At 43.9% G+C, this 22,450-nt stretch overlaps 1 protein-coding gene across 8 annotated transcripts in view; it reads left to right on the top strand.

Annotated features, from left to right (window-relative positions):
* The window catches only part of NRF1 (nuclear respiratory factor 1), a 139,354-nt gene that overhangs the window by 104,929 nt on the left and 11,975 nt on the right, over positions 1-22,450 (top strand). For 6 of the 8 annotated variants that reach the window (XR_010406382.1, XM_064574958.1, XM_045864279.2 and 3 more), the window contains one exon: positions 2,044-2,168. Coding sequence is in view for 6 of the 8 variants with exons in the window: in XM_064574958.1 (XP_064431028.1) it covers positions 2,044-2,168 (125 nt within the window). In the remaining 2 variants the exon portion in view is untranslated. Of the gene's footprint in view, positions 1-2,043; positions 2,169-8,405; positions 8,548-15,153; positions 15,242-22,450 lie in introns of all 8 variants that reach the window. The other 2 variants (XR_010406381.1, XM_054505201.2) reach the window with 2 other exon arrangements.

Here is a 22,450-nt window from a genome sequence, read left to right as displayed (position 1 = left end):
GGAGGGTGATCTTAGCTCTCACGTGGGCTGCATGTGCACTTTAGGACTGTTGAGCTTTTTGCTCAGCCTCAGTTACACCCCCAAATATTTATGAAGGAAGCAAACAAATTTGAAATACGTAATTATGACCTTGAACTAACTCAATGGAAGCCAGGAACTTGAAAGTTGCCACAGATGAGTGACTAGGGAAAAAAAGAGGGGTGTGTGTCAGCAATTTTGCATTTATTATTTTGAATAAATGTCAAAGGGTATTTACATGGAGAAATACAATGTTAGGTGAAAAAAAGCAGGCTATAAAACTGCAGTATGATCCTAATTATTAGCTGTTGTATTTAAGATTAGAAGGAAATAACTTATCTCCGATGATATTTTTAAAGTTTCTTTTATATTTAATGAAACCTTAACAAGTATGCTATGTGTGTTTTATTATCAGAAAAAAATAACTTTTGAACAGAGACATAAAAATTAAAAAACAAATCAAATTAGTAAGAAAGGGAGAATTTTCTATTTAAGGGGACTTTTCTATCCATTGGGTTTCTTCTCCTGCTTCCTAGAATTCTTACATTCCCCCAGGGAAGTGATTATGTCAGTTGCTTCACTTGTCTGCTGACTTTCTTTTTTTTTTTTTAGATTTTATTTATTTTTTTGACAGAGAGAGACACAGCGAGAGCAGGAACACAAGCAGGGGGAGTGGGAGAGGGAGAAGCAGGCTTCCCACCGAGCAGGGAGCCCAATGCGGGGCTCGATCCCAGGACCCTGGGATCATGACCTGAGCCGAAGGCAGACGCTCAACGACTGAGCCACCCAGGCGCCCTCTGCTGACTTTCATAAGTGAAAGTGACACTATTGAGTGTGGTACATGTTGCTTTGCCCACAGTAAGGACATGTCTACCCCAACCAGTCCACGGCCCCTCACCCCCCCAATCCCACCTACAGCTCGTGACTACAAGGTGTGCCGGCCAGAGTTAGGGCCTGCAGCTTCAAGCAAAGCTGGATCAACTGGCTTTTTCGGTGTCAAATCCAGGACTTTGCCCATCTCTGCAGAACTGGGTGACACCACCCCCTCTACTCCATGCCCACATTTGATACTCCTTCAGTAACTGCAAAGTGGGAGCTGATACTTTCCCAGGAGAGGTGCTGAATTTCTGCTGCTTTCACATTTTAACATCTCTGAAATTTGGATACTACAAGACTACAGTTATCAGGCATATTTTCTTTCTTGCTGGCACATAAAATAATGGTGCATTTTCTGGTTTGTAGCATCATAGAATCAATAAAAATGGGTATTTGTGCATTTGGGAAAAGCATATCAAGAAAAAGAAAAATAGGATACAAATTGCTAGAATGGTGCTCACTATAAACAGATGGTTAGTATCTTTCTATTTTACAAAGTGTTTGCAGTGAAGGGAGATTTCTTGTTTCATTGTGTTTCTAGAAGCTAGGAGTTTGGGCTTACCTGATCATTTAAAATTTCAAGCCTTAATTTAGCACTGCCCACATGTACCCTGAGGCAAAGAGAAGAGCTAGACTTTGCAGGATATTAGGGTCTTAGCCATAGCCAGATTTATAAAGCTAATGTGAGATTTTCTTTAAGTCTAAGAAAGGGTGTTTGAGGGGGCACCTGGGTGGCTCAGTCATTAAGCGTCTGCCTTTGGCTCGGGTCATGATCCCAGAGTCCTGGGATCGAGCCCCGCCATTGGGCTCCTCGCTCTGCGGGAGGCCTGCTTCTCCCTCTCCCACTCCCCCTGCTTGTGTTCCCTCTCTCGCTGTGTCTCTCTCTGTCAAATAAATAAATAAAATCTTCTAAAAAATAAAAAAATAAATCTGTAAGACTCGGGGGTTCTCTAGCTATTTACTGTTATCATTTAAAAATTCCTCTGGCTCTGTCCAGCAGCACTGGACTCCTGCATTCACTGGTAGGCTCACACCCATGGAGTCGGTCGAGAGATCCAAGGAAGGGTTGGGAAGATGGTTTGTCTTGCTGCAGTGCTGTACCTTTATTCAACTTACACATCCCCCTCTCTGCTGTTCCTGTGCCCACAGTGAAGCCGCCGCCCATGCTGTCGCCACACTGGCCGAGGCCACCTTGCAAGGGGGGGGACAGATCGTACTGTCCGGGGAAACCGCAGCAGCTGTTGGAGCACTTACTGGAGTCCAAGATGCTAATGGTAAGAGAGCATAAATATTTTATTGACTATCTTCCCTGTTTCCAGTTAAACCTTCATGACATGACTGACAGCAGACCCTTCAGAAAGAGGTTGAGCTTTGATTTGAGTTTTTCTTTATTGATAGGCAATTGATGCCGAGTGAAATTCTAGGAGCCTCTGATTCCTTTCACTAGTAGGAGACTTGGGGTTTTCGGCGGGGCGGTGGGGGGGGAATGCCATGATAATGGCTATCTAACTGAATTGCTTATTTGAAAAGTATTTTGCTGTGATAGGACTGAGACTGAGAGGTACTTTAAAATTTGCTGTGGGGCACATTTTGTCCTTTACTCTCCCATGGGGTAGATCAATGTCATTTGCTGTAGCAGAGACCCTCCCATGGGCAGGTACATTGTAAGTTAGAATGTGCTATCTTAAGAAAGGCACCAGCATCTCACACAGGGTCAGTCAGTGAGCTGTGATGAAGGCGCTTTTCTGGTTGGTGCCGTGAGTCTGCCTTCTGTTAAATGTGGCCTCACCGGGGACCTCTGGATTTAGCCAATAACACGCCACCACCCTGCCCTTCTTTCCCATCTCTTTGACTTCCTGGATATTGGTGATTTCCTGAATAAACAAAAGGGATAAAGTTCATAGAAATATGGTGGCAAAAATTTACAACTCCAGCCCAGCTCTTTGGATCCACTTCAGCAGGCTCTGGAAGTCAGTTACCAAGACTTGGGCTGCCCAGGGAAGTGCCTCAAAAGTCTGGGTCAAAGAGAAGGACCAGCCCCATTCTGTGACACTCTGTGATTGTTTATTAAACTTAAAAAAAAAAAAAAATATATATATATATATAATTAGGTTAAGTAGGACAAGTTAAGTACTCCATGGTTTTTGGAGATTTCTTTTTAGTCTTGAAAAGAGGATAAATAATAACATAGTCTTATTTAGACAGAAAGTTCCTTAATGACATCAGTGTCTGAGACAGAAGTTCCTGACACTTTTTAAAGGATAGACCCGTTGTTATAAGTGAACAAAGGTACCTAGAAAAGTCTTTGAAGAAAGACCCAAAGCTGTGTGTCCTCCTTTGGAAGTGAGAAGAGGAAAGTACTTGTGTCTGTCACCCAGCGAATAACACAGGCAATATAAAGAGCCCCTGAGAATCATTTTCTTAAAAAACAAACAAACAACAAAATCAAATACTACAACCACAGCCTGCTTTTTCTGTAGGGTTAGGGGCTTCCATGAACTAACCCTAACAGAGATAGACTTGATCTTAGCCAGAACACTGCAGGTTAAAGCCATGTGTGTTCGGGATGAAATGGATCATAGGTAGATTTAAGGAAAACCTCCCCCTTTAGCTAGAATCCTACCCTTACTTTCTTACTTTATGCTATTCCTCTTCTGAGTCCTAATCTACCTTGAACAGATAGGATATCTGGCTCTGCGACATTCTTCTGAAGTGCAGATTGCTGTTACTCCCTGTGGAATGCTCCAGATACTCCTCTGCCTGGGTTTAATAGGAGACTAGGAGACTGTTATCCCTTCTAATGGTCTTGATCTGTCAGGGCTAGGAGAATAGACAGCTTTAGAGTTCTGGCTCCTCCTCAGCCTCACCTTCTCACATGAATTTATAGGTAAGTATAAGGACCCTGGGGATCTCTGGCCAAGTGGACCCATTCAGCCATACAGTAAAGCTGAACCACACCCACTACTATTGATTCCTGGAAACTGCCTCTTTTCAGTAGCCTTGGTGTGTGTGAATCAGTTGTGTTGATTTCATGTAGTTGATTGTGTTGGCAGTAAGGGAAAATTCTGGTCTACATCCTAAAAGCCAGTGGTTCCCAAAGAAGGCCGTCCCCAGTGCGTGACTGCCAACATGTGCCGAACTAAGACATGGGAGTTGGAGTTAGCACTTTCTCAGCGCAGCGTTTCTGATTCACACCAGGCCGTTGAGTTGCGCCTTACACCAGCAATTTCAGGGGAAGGCCAATCATTTCATCTCTCCCTTGGGAATCCAGAGAGTGAATCTAATACTGGATATGATCCAAATAATTCTGATGCTCCTTCTGTCTTCTGACATTTTACCCAGAGTGCTATAGAGTTTACTGTGGGGCTGGAACCGGATCTCTCCCATGTAAATAGCTGATTTGGTATCTGGGTAGACTTTCGGGGAATTCTCTTTTCATCATTCTTTCAGATTGTGCCCTGTTGCCAAAGTTTGTCACTTCTGTGATGATAACCTTATGGTGTCTGCCAGTAGACCAAGTTGATTATCAGGAAGAGTATTATCAGGAAGAACCAGATGGTAGAGGAACAAGGTGCTATTTGGAAATGCCACTACTGGGGGAAAAGAAATGCACCCCAGATTCCAGAGTATGGTTTAAATAAAAATCCTGCTAGCAGACAGCTCTTCTAAGAGCAGTCTGGATATTGTTTAGGCCTGAAGCAGAGGGAGTTTCTGCGTCTTCTGGGATGGAGAACCTTTGTGTGTGTTGCTTGATAGAGTACGGTAGTGGGTGAGAGATGTCTGGGCAGCAAGGATATGAAGCAGTGTCCTGTAGGACAGTGGTTTTCAAGTGAAAGATAACAACCCATGCATACACGCCAGAAGTTTCATTTCTGGGTCACCAAGGCAGATTGGACAGAGACGTTACACCCGGAAGATGTCTCCTTTTGTCTGGACTCTGCCCCACCCCAACACTAAGGGGACTCCTCAAGCACTGGCATTACTTTATTTCATGTATGCTCTCTCTTTTTTGATAGCACTAAATAGGTCTTTGGTCTCTTAGGATGGAATTTCATGGTTTGGTTCAATTGAAAGTTTTCACAGGTGCCTTTCTTTTTATTGAAGTGCAGGTAGAATTGCCTAAGACTAGGGAAGGCCTCTCCATGAGTGCCTTCCTTTACATCTTTTCTTGTCTGTTCCTTTCTTTTCTTTTCTTTTTCTCACAGTCGTTCCTTGCCTCCCCACCCCCCAACACCTTAATATAAAAGGTTGTGTAGTCTGGGGCGCCTGGGTGGCTCAGTTGGTTAAGCGACTGCCTTCGGCTCAGGTCATGATCCTGGACTCCCAGGATCAAGTCCCGCATCGGGCTCCCTGCTCGGCAGGGAGTCTGCTTCTCCCTCTGACCCTCCCCCCTCTCATGCTCTCTCTCTGTCTCATTCTCTCTCTCAAATAAGTAAATAAAATCTTTAAAAAAAAAAAAAAAGGTTGTGTAGTCTGTGAGGCAGGCCCACACAGGGGTTGAGGGTCTCTGTGACCCACAGTCACCTCTCACCTGACCTCGCCACCCATGGTTAGCCATCGTTGGGCAACCAGATCTACACATCTTTTTTCTTCCTTCCTAATTCAGCAAAAATACTTAAAAGTAGGAACTATATTGACCCTCGGCCACCTCTTCCAAGGTGCTCTTATGTCTGAGATCTTATTGCATATTCATGCAGCTGTCTTTTATTCCTAAAAGCTAGATGGGGGTGGGGAGGGACTAAACAGATAGTTCATAGTTAATCAGTAAAGATAATGGGAATCATGTGCTTCAACTCTTGTCCCATTAAGCCTCTTACCAGAGCTGCTAAGAAAGTATCCTATTTTAAATATATAGCCCCTTTAATTGTATATGTTGCAAATAGGGGGTTTTTCAGCTTATTTTTATTTTACTTGTTACTTTCATTTTTATTTCCATAATTATTTGTCTTTTGCCTTTACATTTACATAGGCCCCAAATCAGATAAATATATAACAATTCTTCTGTGGTCCCATTTTTTATTTTAAATACTTTATGTAAAATAGGGGCGCCTGGGTGGCTCAGTCATTAAGCGTCTGCCTTTGGCTCAGGTCATGCTCCCGGGGTCCTGGGATTAAGTCCTGCATCGGGCTTCTTGCTTACCAGGGAGCCTGCTTCTCCCTCTGCCTGCCACTCTCCCTGCTTATGCTCTTTCTCTCCCTCTCTGACAAATAAATAAAATCTTTTTAAAAAGTTAAAAAAAATAAATACTGTAAAATATCTGGAATTTATTTTGGAATATGACATTAGGTAGGAATCTGAATTGATTTTTTTCCCTACATAATCTGTTCTAGTACCATTTATTCCATAAAAAGGTTGAAATCCATCCTTTCTAAACTGATTTGAAATGTCATTTTTATCATATGCAGAATTCTTTCATTTTTTAGTTTTTTATTTTAATTCCAGTATAGTTAACATACAGTGTTCTATTAGTCTCAGGTGTACAATACAGTGATTCAACAATTCTGTGCATTACTCAGTGCCCATCATGATAAGTGTACTCTTAATCCCCTTCACCTATTTCACCATCCCCCCACCCACCCCACCTCTGGTAAACATCAGTTTGCTCTTCATAGTTAAGAGTCTGTTTCTTGGTTTCTCTCTCCCCCTACTCCTGCTTTATTTTTTTATTTTATTAGTTTTTTCTTTATGCTCCACACCTAACATGGGGCTCAAACTCACAACCCTGAGATCAGGAGTCACAAACTCTACCAACTGAGCCAGCCAGGCATCCTGCCTGTATTTCCCTTTATTCACTTCTTTTGTTTCTTAAATTTACATATGAGTGAAATCATGGTATTATTTGTCTTTCTGACTTATTTCACTTAGCATTATACTCTCTAGCTCTATCCATGTTGTTGCAAATGGCAAGATTTCATTCTTTTCTATGGCTGAATAATACTCCACTGTGTATTATCCATTCATCTATGGATGGATACTTGGGCTGTTTCCATAATTTGGCTATTGTAAATAATGCTGCTATAAACATCAGGGTGCATGTATCCCTTTGAATTAGTATTTTTGTATTTTTTGGGTAGATAACCAGTAGTGCAATTACTGGATCATGGGGTAGTCCTATTTTTAGCTTTTTGAGGAATCTCCATACTGTTTTCCACAGTGGCTGCACCCGTTTGCATTCCCACAAACAGTCGGGTTCCTTTTTCTCCATGTCCTCGCCAACATTTGTTGTTTATTGTGTTTTTTATTTTAGCCATTCTGACCAGTGTAAGGTGATATCTCATTGTAGTTTTGATTTGCATTTCCCTGGTGGTGAGTGATGTTGAGCATCTTTTCCTATGTCTGTTAGCCATCTGGATATCTTCGGAGAAATGTCGGTTCAGGTCTTCTGCCCATTTTTTAACTGGATTATTTGTTTTTAGGGTGTTCAGTTTTATAAGTTTTTTATATATTTTGGATACTAACCCTTTATCAGATATGTCATTTGCAAATATTTTCTCCCATTCAGTAGGTTGTCTTTTAGTTTTGTTGATTGCTTCCTTCCCTGTGCAGAAGCTTTTTATTTTGATGTAGTTCCAATAGTTTATTTTTGCTTTTGTTTCCCTTGTCTCAGGAGACATATCTGAAAAAATGTTGCTACGGCTGATGCCAGGGAAATTACTGCCTGTGCTCTCTTCTAGGATTTTTATGGTTTCAGGTCTCACATGTAGGTCTTTAATTCATTTTGAGTTTATTTTTGTGTTTGGTGTAAGAAAGTGGTCCTGTTTCTTTTTCTTTTCTTTTTTTTTTTTCGGCGTGTAGCTGTAGAGTTTTCCCAACACCATTTGTTGAAGACACTGTGTCTTGACCATTGTATAGTCTTGCTTTTGTTGGAAATTAATTGACTATATAATCGTGGGTTTGTTTCTGGGCTTTCTATCCTGTTCCACTGATCTTTGTGTCTATTTTTGTGCCAGTACCATATTGTTTTGATTACTATAGCTTTGTAGTGTAACTTGAAATCTGGAATTGGGATACCTCCAGCTTTGTTTTTCTCTTTCAAGACTGTTTTGGCTATATGGGGTCTTTTGTGGTTCCAATACAAATTTTAGGATTATTTGTTCTAGTTCTGTGAAAAATGTTTTTGGTATTTTTATGCAGAATTCTTAAATAGACTGTGTAGGGTCTTTTGTATGGATCTTCTATTTCCATTCATCTATTTGTTTTTTCTTTATACTGTAATATTTTATTATTGTGGTGTTATTATTAGCAGTTAGTAAAAGGCCTATCTCCAAATTTGGAAAAAATTCAATCAAAATTCCAAAAAGGTTTGTGGGGGGAGTGACCTTTACAGAAATTTTAAAGTTAATCCAGAAAAAAAAAAAAAAAGTAAATAAATACATAAAGTTCATCCAGAAGAATTAAGCCTTTTTTTATTCTTAATTTTACTTCCAGTGTAATTAATATAGTGTTAAAGTCTTATTTTAATTTAACTAATTTAAGTGTTCTCCTCTCCTTCTGCCCCATCTTTCCCTAGGGCAGGGGAAGTGGGGAGTACTCATTATCACAGAGATGGACCAGGAGTGGGAAGCAAGTGCTCTTAATACTACCCCAGTGAGCTGAATGAGACACTAATTGTTGCTGGAGGGGACACTGTCCCTGTAGTTAGACCAAACCAGGTGCGTCTTTCTAGATTAAGAAATCGTGGCTGTCCATTCTGTTTATGCAGAATTCTGTGGAGGCTCAGTTCTTACACTTTGAAATTTTAATTTCCCTTTTTTCCCCCAACTTCTTCAATTTCATTTTTTGTACTAAAATGAGGGTGGGGCACACTCCCCTGAGGGAGTACTCCAAGCTAGGAATCTGCATTCTTTCCCACTATTGACCTTGCACTGTCTCTGAATTCCATTGTCTTATCAGTTTTATTTATTTAATAAACATTTATATAATGCTTGCTGTGTGCAAGCCCTCTAAGTGTTGTACGTGCATGAACTTATTTAAATAACTCAGAATAATCCTATGAGATAAACACTATTATGCCCATTTAACGTATGGGGAAAGTGAGACCCAGAAAGTTTCAGTAACTTGGCCAGGTTCACACAGAGTGTGGCGGAAGTGGAATTTGGATTCAGGCAGTTTGCCTCCATGCCACTCAGCTATGCTGCCTCCCTTCAACGTGACCCCACAAATACAGAGTGATGACTGTCTCCCAGTGTTGAACAAATAAGTTCGGGAATGTCAGGCGTTTCTCCCCATCCCTGCTAGAAGCCACTTGCCTTTGTCTAGCTTAGCCGCAGTGCCCATCTGCCCCAGCTGTCCCCAGTGGCCGTAGGGAACCTGTGGTGATTTCTGATGCCAAGTGCCCCCCATCCAGCAGCCCTGCCCTCTGCCTGTGTGAGTGCACACGCACTTCCCTTTGCTAGCCGAGGAGAGCCCGTAAGTCTGTGGTTCTCCAGTGGCAGAAATTGTAGAAGCATTCAATGGTCAGCTATCACACTAGTATTTTTATGAGCAGATCACTTTGCAATTAGTGAACATGTCTTATTTTCATTTGATTGGGGGTGGGTGGGTGTTGTTTAGAATGAGGGACATTGTTTGGGGGCGGGGAGTAGATGATGTTCCCAAGGAAGTGAACCCAGCTTATGAGTTGTTTCCCCACCGCCTAGAAGCTTCTGTCCAAGCCCTCCTGCCACCATTCAATTGATGCCAGAGCTCTTTCAGCATTCCCACCTGCCGCTAGGAAGGTAGGGACCGAGGTGGTAGAGAGGGCTCTGGGGAATGTACATTTCTGCCTGGAGCTAGTTGGTGGCTAATTTGTTTCCCCTGCTCCTCACTGTGCCTTCCCTTTGGCTCTGCCTCCAGCCCTTAATTGGGTCATGCCAGAGAGTTTGGAAAATGCATCTTTCTCTACCGTTCAGACACCCAGAGACCATCCACTACCTGTGCTGTCCTGGCTGAGACCTGGGGCCAGCCCTGAATGGAGACACGTGGACTAGAGGGCTGGGTTTGTTTAAAAATTAAAGCTGATTACAAGGTATAAACATTATACTTACAGAAAGAGCAGGCCTTCTCATTTCTCTGCCGTGCACTATGTCCCTCTTAGTTCTGACCTGGCTCTGGCAACAGCCCTGCTGCCTGAGGGTCCCCCTTAAGACTCATCAACATAAATTTCCTCTAACTAAATGATAAAAGACCCCACTCAGTCTTCCTGCACTGTAAAACTAGTGTGCATTTTACTACCCATTTCAACTGCCAAATCAAGGGAAATCAATTTTTAATTCCTTTAGGAAAAAAAAATTCTGTCTTCTTTTCTTCACACTGAACCTGTCTTCACCTTTCCACCTGGCTACTTTTTTTTGACCCTACTAAAAACTTTTAAGGTGTGCCTGGGGGGCTCAGTCGGTTACGCATCTGCCTTCAGCTCAGGTCGTGATCCCAGGGTCCTGGGATCAAGTCCCACATCGGGCTCCCTGCTTAGCTGGAAGCCTGCTTCTCCCTTTCCTCCCCACTTGTGCTCTCTCGCGCCATCTCTATCTCTCTCTCTCTCTCAAATAAATAAATAAATAAAATCTTAAAAAGAAAGAAAAACTTTTAAAAATATGTATGTTTCTCCAGTTTAACCTCAGTTATGCTCACTGGAATATGTTTTTTTAAAAATTTGATCTTTTTAGCAAGAGGGATAAAAGAGTGGATAGATGAGGACAGAAACATGAAGTTCAGATAAGAGAGCAGGATTCCTGGGTGGGGTTTTTGCATGAGAGATTGGAACACACATTCCTATTCCGCAAGGCCTCCCAAGTGAGAAAGGACGGCAGAAGGGTCTGTTCTGTACTGATTATAAAGAGGTAAGCGCCGCTGGATCTGAAGGAGGCAGCATGTGTGTGCTTTAATTCTCTGTGGAAACCTACTTTATATGTATTATAAGGACATTAGGGCACCCTTAACCTGGGGGCTTGGACCCTGAGAAATTCTGTATAAATTTTTTGTACTTATCTGGGATCCATAGCTTTGATCAGATGTGCAAATAGATTAGAGAACCCCTCCCCCCACCTCTCATGCCTTGCCCCTCCACCCACCAAAGGATAAGAGCCTCTGCTATAGAAGTGGTGGTTGGGGTCATTTAACTTTGTGGATATCTGGTCTAGTGCTGAGAGTAAGAGGGGCAAGGGAGATGGGAGGGTCTGCTGGCCTAGCTGCTTACTCTAAAAGCTGCATTACCGAGCTCTGTGATCTTGAGCAAGCGAATTAACCTCTCTAAGCCTTAACTATAAAATTAGGCTAATGGTTGTTCCATGCTCATGAGGTTGATGGGAGCATTAAACAGAGTGATTCCTGTAGAGTGCTTAGCATAGTGCTTGGCACATAGATGCACTGTAAACATAAAACAGTTATTAGCTGTCCACATCAATTTCATCTCCCCGAATTTCATCATTCCCCAGAATATGTTCAGTTGCATGAGTACTCTTGCAGAGTACTCTTGTGCTTCCCTGACTTCAGGACTGATCCATATGCTTACCTTATGCAGTTGAAGGATTTATGCTCCAGAAGTAAATGCTGCAAAAATGGGACATCAGAAGCTCTTTCTGTATAGCCTTGAGGGAAGGAAATTGAAGGAACTTCGATTGAAGGGGACTGGTTAAGGGCTCCTGGACTCGGTTATATCACTGTCCTGGGGCGAAGGCTGCTGGCTCCCAGCGCCTAGTTTGCCAAAGTTGATAGGGCTCTCGGTTACTCCTAAGGGCGTAATCTCTCTTCAGATCTACAGCTGCATTGGATTTCAATCTCCATCACAAAGGGGCACTTTTTTCACTTTTGTCCTTATTCTCACCACCACCATCATCCATTATTACTCACTAGAGGTCCTTCTGATCCAGCTCTTCTTTAAAAATAAGAGATAAAGTGCCAGTGCTCATCATGATAAACTATAAAATACATCTCTCGTTCTGCCTTTTTCTGTGCTCCTCATTCTCTGGACACATTAGTATATGGACGTGTTCCCAAAAGAGTCAGGGGAGATGTCAGTATTAATTTAATTTAGGAAACATGTCAGTGTTGCTCCTCCAAAAAGGTGCTGGTAGGGGCGCCTGGGGGGCTCAGTCGGTTAAGCGGCTGCCTTCGGCTCAGGTCATGATCTTGGGGTCCTGGGATCGAGCCCGGCGTCGGGTTCCCTGCTTAGCGGGGAGTCTGTGTCTCCCTCTGCCCCTCCCCTGCTCCTGCTCTCTCTCTCTCAAATAAAATCTTTAAAAAATAAAGTGCTGGTATGCTCTTCTAGTATGCACTAAATCACTTTTTTTTTTTTTTTAAAGATTTTTTTTATTTATTTATTTGAGACAGAGAGAATGAGAGACAGAGAGCATGAGAGGGAGGAGGGTCAGAGGGAGAAGCAGACTCCCTGCTGAGCAGGGAGCCCAATGTGGGACTCGATCCCGGGACTCCAGGATCATGACCTGAGCCGAAGGCAGTCGCTTAACCAACTGAGCCACCCAGGCGCCCTGCACTAAATCACTTTTTCCCTCACTATTTTAATTAAAGTTTAAACAAATGTATTAAATTAAGTTTTATTGTAAAGGTACATTTTCAGTCACCATAAAGTGCGACACGAGCTGTTCTTTGCAATTAAATCATTTGTCCCTTTAATCCAAAGACGGCGAGTTCAGTACTCCCTGGACCTGAAGCAGGCAGCCCCTGAGCAGTTTTATGTGAGCTAGGAGTTCTAGGCCGGAAGCCTCCCAGCCTGAAAGTCCCCAAAGAGCAGCACTCTGTGGACCCGTAGGCTACCCTCCCTTCGAGTAAATGACCCTCTTTTCCACTGACAGGGAGACCTAACGGGAAGCTTAGCTCCTAGGATCGTGTCAGTCAGACCAAGCCGAGGTGTTGCCTATTCTGTCAAAAGCAAATGAAGATTCATCTGTCGTACAGCTCTTTTCCCTTTAGAATCATAGGTCTTTTTTATTTTCATTTTTTTAAGATTTTATTTTTAAGCAATCTCTACACCCAGCGTGGGTCTGGGACACACGACCTCAAGATCAAGAGTCACATCCTCGGCTGACTGAGCCAGCCGGGTGCCCCTGGAATCATGGGTCTTTTTTAAATGGAGGGGGAGGTAGAGCATACTCGCAGACCTGAAAAGATCACTTCTTAGAAGGAATCAGATGGGGGCGCCTGGGTGGCTCAGTCGGTTAAGCGTCTGCCTTCTACTCAGGTCATGATCCCAGGGTCCTGGGATCGAGCTCCGCGTCGGGCTCCTTGCTCAGCGGGGAGCCTGCTTCTTCCTCTGCCCCTCGCCCTGCTTGTGCTCACTCTCTCTCAAGTAAATAAATAAATAAATCTTAAAAAAAAATTTTAAATGTAAATAGCCACATGTAGCTAGTAGCTACTCTCATGAACTGCACAGATACAGAACATTTTCATCATTGCAGAAAGTTATATTGCATAGCATTGACCTGAAGGCTATAGCAAAAATACTGTGCTCTTCTGGCAAGTTGTGCCCCCTCTGCACAGAGAAGGACAACAGTAATACTTCATGAGCCTTGCCTCCCAGTGACCTTCTCAGCTCATAGACAGAATGGCTTTCCTTAAAAAAAACCCACTACCATGTGACTGCAGTAATCCGCAACCAGTAAACAGCTGGGCAGGAGGGTTGCAAGAACTGGCCTATTTTTGTGTACCGCAGAGACCGGAGCAGGAAAACCTGAGACAAGAGGCAGTGGAGACACCTAGACCCACTTCCTAGTCTCTGTATGCATGACCCAGGCCACTTACACGTTTCCACCCAGATGCCTTACAAATGCAGATTTCTCTTGGCCACAGGCATCTTGAGGCGAGGCGCTTTAACGATTTATAGTGACCCCAAAAAGGATCAAATATCCAGAGCCCAGTGGGTCACGAGGCTGAAAAAAGCCATTACTATTGGGTGAATTCCAGATTTCACCACGAAAACATGGCTGCTTCTGAAATAGGAACATAGAGGTGTATACCGGGGCTCTCAATTCTAGAATACCCCAGAGGGCTTTACAGTTACAGTTTTCTGCCCCAGATGTGTTACTGCCCAGCCCTTTTATAGCACTGAAGCTTGTCCTCCTTCCCGACTCCATTCACAGTTACCTCCTAAAATCCAAAATGCCTTCTAGAATAGCTGTCAGAGGGAAATGGCAGTTTTTCTGACACCCCACTCTTGCCCATCCAGGGAGATAGGTCGATCACACTAATCTTAGGGGCCAGCAGAGACTCTTTCGTCCCATTCCCTTTAGTGCCTGGAGCATTGTATGCAGTAACTCTTAATTACTATTGCTGCTGCTGTTGTTGTTGTTGTTGTTGTTGTTGTTATTTTTAAACACTCAGACTGAACGGGAAGGATATTAATCTTCAGAGGGTTCACTTTTAGCTCCTCCGGGACACATTCTTGGGATCTGGTCCAGTGAGCCTCCATCTGGAGGGAGCAGTGTGAGATCCACTCCCTGGGAATCCCTGCCTTAGAAAGCCTCTGTTACTGATAAAGCATAGTGTGCCCCTCAGGCATGCTAGAGAAACCAAACTGAGATTCAGTTCTCTAGAATGACCAGGTCTTTCCTGTCACTCATCAGACACAGCCCCCACAGCTGGAGGGGTTTCTAATTGTCAGGGTTCTTTGGCGCCTTTGTCTCCCGTAAAAATGCTGACCTGTGGATACCTCCAGAAGGACCAGGGCTCTCTTGAAAGTGTCAGTGTGATGTTTAGATGCATCTTTCTCCTTGCAGAGTCTGCTCGTCCAGAGGGGGTGGTGTATTGTTTCCCCTATACCATTTATAAACAAGGGTGGCCGCAGGCATTCATCATTCGTACACCAGAAATTGCTAATCTAGGCTCTGCTACTTGAAGACTTAAGGACTACAGAAAGGAAGAACCTTTACAATGAAATGACAGGCTGCTACACACTGGTCTCTATTCTTAGTATTCATCTGAGCCATGGCCATGTCCTTCCGAGGTAGCTTTTAGGCGCTTTCCATATTAAAAGCTGAATGCCTCCAGACGTGGCTCCCCAGGGCCCCGGAGGGAATTAGCATATATTGTCAAGCTAGGTTGGCATACCTTCACAACTCCTTGGCCTGACTGTGTCAGGTATTCTCAGCTGGGGGACCTTGGTGAGCCAGGCACATTCTGGGCAAAAGACTCAGACCAGAGCTTCAGGGCAGAGATTCCCAAGTGGTGCCTGCCACCTGGCAGATGGACTGACCAGTCTCCTCTCCAACCCCAGTGTCATGAGGGCCAAGTTACATGTGTCCTTATCTCATTCTCCTTCCCTTTAGGTCCCCACATCTTTCTGAGTCTTTGTATTCGAAAGACAGATTCTGGTCTTAGATGATTCCAGCAGAATCTTGGTGCCTGTCATTGCAGGTAATATTCTGTAAAGGGAATTGTTTTTTTTGTTGTTGTTTTTTTTTGGCATACCAAATCCAGAGCCATAATTGGACAACTTTAATTGGAGTCATTTCTGTTTAATACGTGGATGAAAAAGTAGGTTTTAATTGAGCGTGTAAAAAGGTTCACACAAGAACCAGAATATCATGACAGGAACAACTCCTACAGAATGAAGTCTTTAAGGTTCTTGGGGAAAGTGGACTTTCCTCTTTTTATTTATGCTTCCATTAGGATTTTGAAGGAATGTCAGCGCACTGTTATTAACGCTGATAGCTTGTACATCGCAGCCAGTATGGTTTGGGGCCCTCTGGCTCTCAGGTTACCTGTGTAAATACAGGGATTCACTTCCCAGCACCACCATTTGCTTAATAAAGAGCAAATGTGCAGAGCCCAGCAGCGGCGGCCTGGCAGAGCCGTAATCTGAACAGGATAAACACGCTTCCTTTTTGTATGATGCTCTCTCCCCATCCTCCTGCCAAGAGCAGGATATCAAATGAAGGGGAGGTTGTGGTTGGAGTCAGTAAAGTGAATGTCTAAGTGGCACCTGCCCCATTCAGCAGATCTGCTTCCCCGGGGCCTCCCACTGCACATCTGCTCCTGACAAAGCCTCTTTTCTCCTCCTGTTGGTCAGACTGAGAGCAAAGACCCAGCAAGGAGACATATTGGTTTTGCTTTGTCAGGACAATTGCCTGTGACATTATAATTACACCAAATCTTCATTATTAGAAAGGCCCCTCTTTAGAGAGTTTCAGAGGCTAAATGGGGTTTTCGAAGTGAAATTGATGAACACATCTTTTCCGTTGTAAAGCTAGCAATTGGATCTGAAAATCACTGAAGGGGTCTAAATCTGGAAACTGAGACACTGCTCTGAGACAAACCTTGCTATCAGATTGGCTCCCGAAGCCGGCGTCCAGCAATTCTTCGGGTTTTGCCCAGCCCAGCCTTTCCGTACTGCTCGTAGTCCTACACTGCAGAGCTGTGCTATATTGTTCTCCGATGCTGGTGGAGTTTCTCCCCCGGGGGCCCCGGGGGAGGGGGAGGTGGTGTTAAAAATAAGTTGATGGGGTAGAGCAGCAAAGGGGGAAGAAAAAAACAACCCTGATATAAATAAGGGAAATGCGAGGAAAACATATTTTAGGTGAATGCAGAGCATCCAGTTTCAGATTGAGTTTCCAGTTAACAAAGGCAACTCTTACCGTGTTCTACAGCGTGCGCACGATTTGAGGCATGTTTATGCTGTGGAGGTGGTTCACTGGAAGCTCGGGAAAGGTTTTAGAGCTGCACTATTTAAACTTTAATTAAAGTCAAAGTAAAGATTGAGCTCCTCCGTCCTACTAGCCACATTTCATGTGCTCTGCAGCCACCATATTGACCAGCGCACAAATAGAACGTGGCCATCTTTACAGTGAGTTCTGGTGGACAACACTGTGTTAGAGATTAGTCCAAACTTTTTGAAATGGTTTCTTTTTTTTTTTTTTAAAGATTTTATTTATTTATTCATGAGAGACAGAGCAGAGGGAGAAGCAGGCTCCCCGCGGAGCAGGGAGCCCGATGCGGGACTCGATCCCAGGACCCCGGGATCATGACCTGAGCCAAAGGCAGACGCTTAACCGACTGAGCCACCCAGGCGTCCCTTGAAATGGTTTCTTGACTGCTTTTGCCAGCCTTGGAGTTTCTATTTCAGCTTTGTTGGAAGGGAAAAAGGGAATTTGGAATTTGCCTGGATGTTTTTGGAACAACTCCTTCCAGCCATATTACTTAGATTGTGATCTTTATCTTCCCACCTTAAAAAAATTGTTTTCCTCCAAGAATCTCATGGCCTTTCCCCACCCCTCACATACGCCCAAAATAATAGTAATGAATTATAACTATGAGAAAGGACTTTAATTTTAGGAAGGTCCACTTTCAGCTGGACTACTCCCTGGTCTTCCCCTCCTTAAGCTTTCACGGCCCTGCTGTTTGGAGAGTTTTCTGACTAACGAGAACGTGCAAATGCTCAAGGGCCAAGGGTGTGTATGTGAATCCTTCATTTTGTGTACAACGTGGAGTGCGGACAACACTCTGGGGTGGACCACTGAGCTGGTGGTACCTTCCATTTCTAGCAACTCTGGGGACCAAGGGCAGGATCTTGAATCTTGCTTCCTCCATTTGTCTGCCTCTGGTAGCCACTGCATGGTAGCTTTGACTCCTGAGAGGAAACCTATGTGAAATAACAAAACTACCTCAAATTTAGATCTCGTCCTTTTTCTCCAGAACTTAAATCATGTAACTATAACGTTCCTTATCCTCATAGCAGCCCTATAAGACAGAGTAGCTGTCCGTTTTATAAATGTAAATAGTCAACTCTCAGTTGCCACATACAGATTCTGTCATGCAAATTAGTCATGACACATTTTAAATCCTTAGACAGTTTCTCCCAACAATCCAGCGTAAGCCTGGACCATCTTCTCCACCCCCAACCCAGCTGCTGGGTACTTAAGGAACACAAATTAGTATTCATATTAGCTCAAGGAAGACATTATTAGGAAAGTAAGTCTGCTACAAGAAAAGCACATCATAAATTCCATTTTAGAGGGGAGGTATCGGAGAAATGGCTGACCCTCCCTTCGGCTCAACTAAGAGCTGACTGTGAGATCGCCTTTTATAAACATGCACACCATTAGCACTCGGTGTGCTGGCATGGTTACCGAAGGATTTGTAAAACCCTCCATGGGAGGGTGTTGGGATGGCTTTGTACGCCGGGCACCAGGGCGTACAGGGGAGGCGGTGTTCTGTTGTTGCTCCTCCGCACCACATTCCGGGGGCCCGTCTTGCTCGTGCTTTTTGAAAGTTCTGTGTTGGGCCACCTGGGGGGCTCAGTCGGTTAAGTGTCTGCCTTCGGCTCAGGTTGTGATCCCAGAGTCCCGGGATCGAGCCCTATGTCGGGCTCCCTGCTCGGCGAGGAGCCTGCTTCTCCCTCTGACTGCCGCTCCCCCCGCTTGTGCTCTCTCTCTCTCTGAGACAAGTAAATAAAATCTTAGAAAGAAAGAAAGAGAGGGAGGAAGGAAGAAAGAAAAGAGAGAGAAAGAGAGAAAGAAAGAAAAAGAAAGAAAGAAAAGAAAGTTAGAAAGAAAGTTCTGTGTTGTCAGACTCTGTCTGGCTGACCGAGCATAATGGAGGCTTGTCTCTGGCGAAAGCAGGTAGTGGCCACAGGGTAGGGTACCAGAAGCGCTGCATCCCACATGGATGTCAGAGCCCTCTGCTCTCCGGCCGGTCCTCCAGCCACCTGAATGGTCTTAGCCGTTGATGATTTTGTGCAGAGATAACAACATGGAGATTCCTCTAGTGTTATCATTCCTTCTGCCTTTCTGGCAGAAGCTGAAATTCTTTTGTAAAGAACTTGTCCCCGTTATCAATTGGGTTATGCTATATACAGTCCAGATAGGAAAGGCAGGATAAACAGTTGAACAAAATGAAGTTTATTGAGATAGATTTCCTTCTGTGACTATCAAACCCCATAACTATTTATTTCTACTTTACAATCTGCTGTCTTCAGGTGTCTTACTGCCAAAAGCCAATTTAATTCTGCTCTTTATGTGCTCTTAGAATTTTTTTAGTGTTTGTTTGCTTTCTAAATAGTACTCTACAGATTGTGCTAAATGTGAAGGGTTGAAAAACAGTAGAACATCTTTGGAAGCTTTTGTGCCTCAATCTATGCCTGTTGGGTTAGAAGAAGCGAGGGCTGGATGGTGGGTACATTTGCGGCGTGGGGCAGCAGGGACAGGGTTCCTTGTGCTAGTCTCTCTCCTTTTGTGCCTATTTGAAATTTTCCCTAATTAAAAAAAAAAACTGGGCGCCTGGGTGGCTCAGTCGTTAAGCGTCTGCCTTCGGCTCAGGTCATGATCCCGGGGTCCTGGGATCGAGCCCCACATCGGGCTCCCTGCTCTGCAGGAAGCCTGCTTCTCCCTCTCCCACTCCCCCTGCTTGTGTTCCTGCTCTCGCTATGTCTCTCTCTGTCAAATAAATAAATAAAATCTTTAAAAAAAAAAAAAAAACTGAAAATAATGACAGAAAAATAAATAAATCTCCATTCCTAACTCTGGGTAACTCCTGATTGGCTCTTGCATTCATTTCTACGTCTGACTTCTGCAAATTCTTAGCACGGTGACTTTCCCCTAAGGTTTCTATCATCTTGGCTCTGCTATTTATTTTTTTCTAATTTTTTAAATTAAATTTAATTTAAATTCAGTTAATTAACATATAGTGTATTATTAGTTTCAGAGGTAGAATTCAGGGATTTGTCAGTTGTATATAACACCCAGTGCTCATTATATCACGTTCCCTCCTTAATGCCCATCACCCAGTTACCCATCTCCCCACCCCCTTCTTCTTTCTATTTAAAAATATCAACACTTTTGGAACACCTGGCTGGCTCAGTCAGTGGAACATGTGACTCTTGATCTTGGGGTTATAAGTTCGATCCCCATGTTGAGTGTAGAGATTACTTAAAAATAAAATCCTAAAAAAAAAAAATCAACACTTTATATATTGCTCATACCCTATCTACTGGTGCACAGACTTGGGGGACCTTGAATGTCCCCCTTCTTCCCAGGGATTTCTTCTGGATTTTACTAGGCATCTCCTGCCCTTCTCTATACAGTCAGATCAGATGTCCTCCTGAGCAAACTTTAGGTGAACATTTTTCTCTCCTGCCATTTTCAGTTTAAAGCCCGATTGGGCAGATCAGCAGGCCTTGGAGTCAGCTTGTTCAACCCTACATTGGGAGCTCAGCCTGCAGGATAGAACACCACAGTGGTTCTGAAGCACAAAACCCTGACTTCATTAATGTTCTTGGACATTCCAATAGTTTCAAAAGGAAACTGAAATTTTACCTCCAAAATATGTTTTGAAGTACACTTACTAATAAAGTAAAAATGAATTTATTTTTAACATTTGGCTTATGGGATGAGGGCAAGAGGAATTTCCTGGTGGTCTGAAAAATCAGGCAAAGGACAGAATCTCTGCTATGGAAGTTATCACAGAAAGTGGTTTTTCCGAGAGGGGTGACATTGTCTAGCAAGAGGGGAGAAAACCTCGTATGCCAAGAAGTGCCTGTTATGCCAAGGCACCTGCAAGGCTGCTCTGGGCTTTCTGAGAATACTCGGCATGCCAGGTGTAATACATATTTTAATCCATAAATCCCTCAAATGCACCCAAAAACCATGGAGTTAGAAAACACAGAAAAGAAAGATTAAATGTCCCAGAAAGCAGCTAATGTAACAGAAACAGAACGACTGGAAGAGAAATACTTTTTCTCTGTTTCCTCCTTGTGTTAGTATCAGGAAGGTTCCCTGGATCTCCTTTCATTTGATATTGACATTCTTTTCATGATCTTCCCCTTTCTGCCCTGCGACTGTCCTCTTTCCATCTGGTCCCTGTTTGTCATTCTCGGCCTCTTTATCTGCCACCGCCTACTTTCCCTGATTTCCTTTCATGTTCTCCATCTCTATACCAGTACATACCTAATGCCTATTTTTCTTCATATAATAGCGGCTTGCCTTAGACATCAGTCACTGGTGTAAATTCTTTTTCAAGCCTGCAAATAAGACTTTAAAGGACTTACCTCCTGCCTGTCACCCCTTGAAACACCTGAAGATAACGCTTGATGGCTCTTTAAAAACTGCAGAACTTACTATAATTCGTAGCTTTATTTCTTACTTATTTATTCCTATCCTTTCCAGGTACAGTTTTCTGGTTCCCCCATTTAAGCCAGCATTTTCCTGATACCTGTAGCTAGCTTTCACATCCATAAAGTGCAGAAGGCTTTATACTGTAAATTTTTCCTTTGGGTTTTAAGAATTCTTTCTCTTCGGGTGCCTGGGTGGTGCAGTCGGTTGGGCATCAGACTCTTGGTCGTGGTCTCAGGGTCATGGGATCAAGCCCCATGTCAGGCTCCACGCTTAGCCCAGAGTCTGCTTGGGACTCCCTCTCCCCTCCTCTGGCCTCCCCCCAACACACACTCTCCTTCTCTAAAATAAATAAATATATGTTTAAAAAAAATTCTTTCTCTCCCACCAGATGTTGTGTTTATTTGATAAGTTTCTTTGTTTAGCTAGTTTTCTCTCACAGCCATCAATATTTTTCTCCCAACCAAAGATATTTCCATGACCAACTTGGAAGGCCTTTGGGCTGAAAGATTCAGTTACAGCAAACAACAATTCCCAAAGGTTTCCCAGATTGTGAGGGCAAATGAAAGGCCCATTCTTCCTGAGGCTGTCTGTCCTGCTCTATCTTGTCGCGGGGTGGGGTGGGGGCAGGGCAGTCTGGTTCCGGGTGACCATGGCCGGGCGCGTAACTGTGCTCTGCTGTGCTGAAGCGCATGTTGTTATTATCTGGAGGGGTTGAGAAATTTACCAGAGTGATGACGTCATATCCTCCTGCCCCTGACCATATATTTAACGTTCTCACCATTGGTTAGTGGTTCTGCCTGGATTATTCATTTACCAGCGCGCTGAGTCGGCAGCTAGTCCGTAGACGTCCGGGCGCCGCCGCACTGCCAGTTCAGCCCGTCGCTGCGTTTCAGAAAGGACCTGCCCCCCAGTCCATCTGCCCTGATTTCGTGGCTTTTATCTCTAATCTTTACATCTTTGAAGGCCTTTGGCGAATGGTGTGCTTCCTGGCAGGAACACATCACTGCTGAAAGGAGATCTGTGCTGTCTCTGCTTTCATTTCTGTTTGCCGAGAGCTTTAGTCGAATGCCTGTGACCCCACCAGACTTCATCAAGCCCCTAATTCAGAGTCATCTTTGAAACGTAGCTGACATTTATGGTACACCTGCTGTGCGCCAGGCACGGCACCAGACTTCGCCTACATCAGCGCATCTAGCCCTCGACGGCCCCATGAGATGAGTAACTGCCCTTTTACATTTAAGGAAAGCGAAGTTCACAAGCCATTCGGCGGCATAGCCAGGAGTCACGTGTAGTCTGACTGGCAAGCCTTTCATGGAAATAAAACAGCCTGTTTTACCCTCACACACAGTGCACCTGAGCTACCCTACAGTGTTTGGCTACACTGCCTTGAGAGTCTTGTGAAAATCCCACTGCACCCGGGAACAGAATGAAAAGTCCCAAGGCCTTCAGTCTGTGGAGGCCAAGGCTAATAGGAATGTGACCAAGTTTCTGAAAATCATGAGGAACACGATCTATA

The sequence above is a fragment of the Mirounga angustirostris genome, unplaced genomic scaffold (genome assembly GCF_029215605.1).
Source record: "Mirounga angustirostris isolate CCGP_5_RB_7025 unplaced genomic scaffold, mMirAng1.0.hap1 SCAF_12, whole genome shotgun sequence".
In the NCBI taxonomy this organism is placed as follows: domain Eukaryota; kingdom Metazoa; phylum Chordata; class Mammalia; order Carnivora; family Phocidae; genus Mirounga; species Mirounga angustirostris.
The sequence above is the reverse complement of the archived record's forward strand: the minus strand, read 5'-3'. Positions and strand labels throughout refer to the sequence as shown.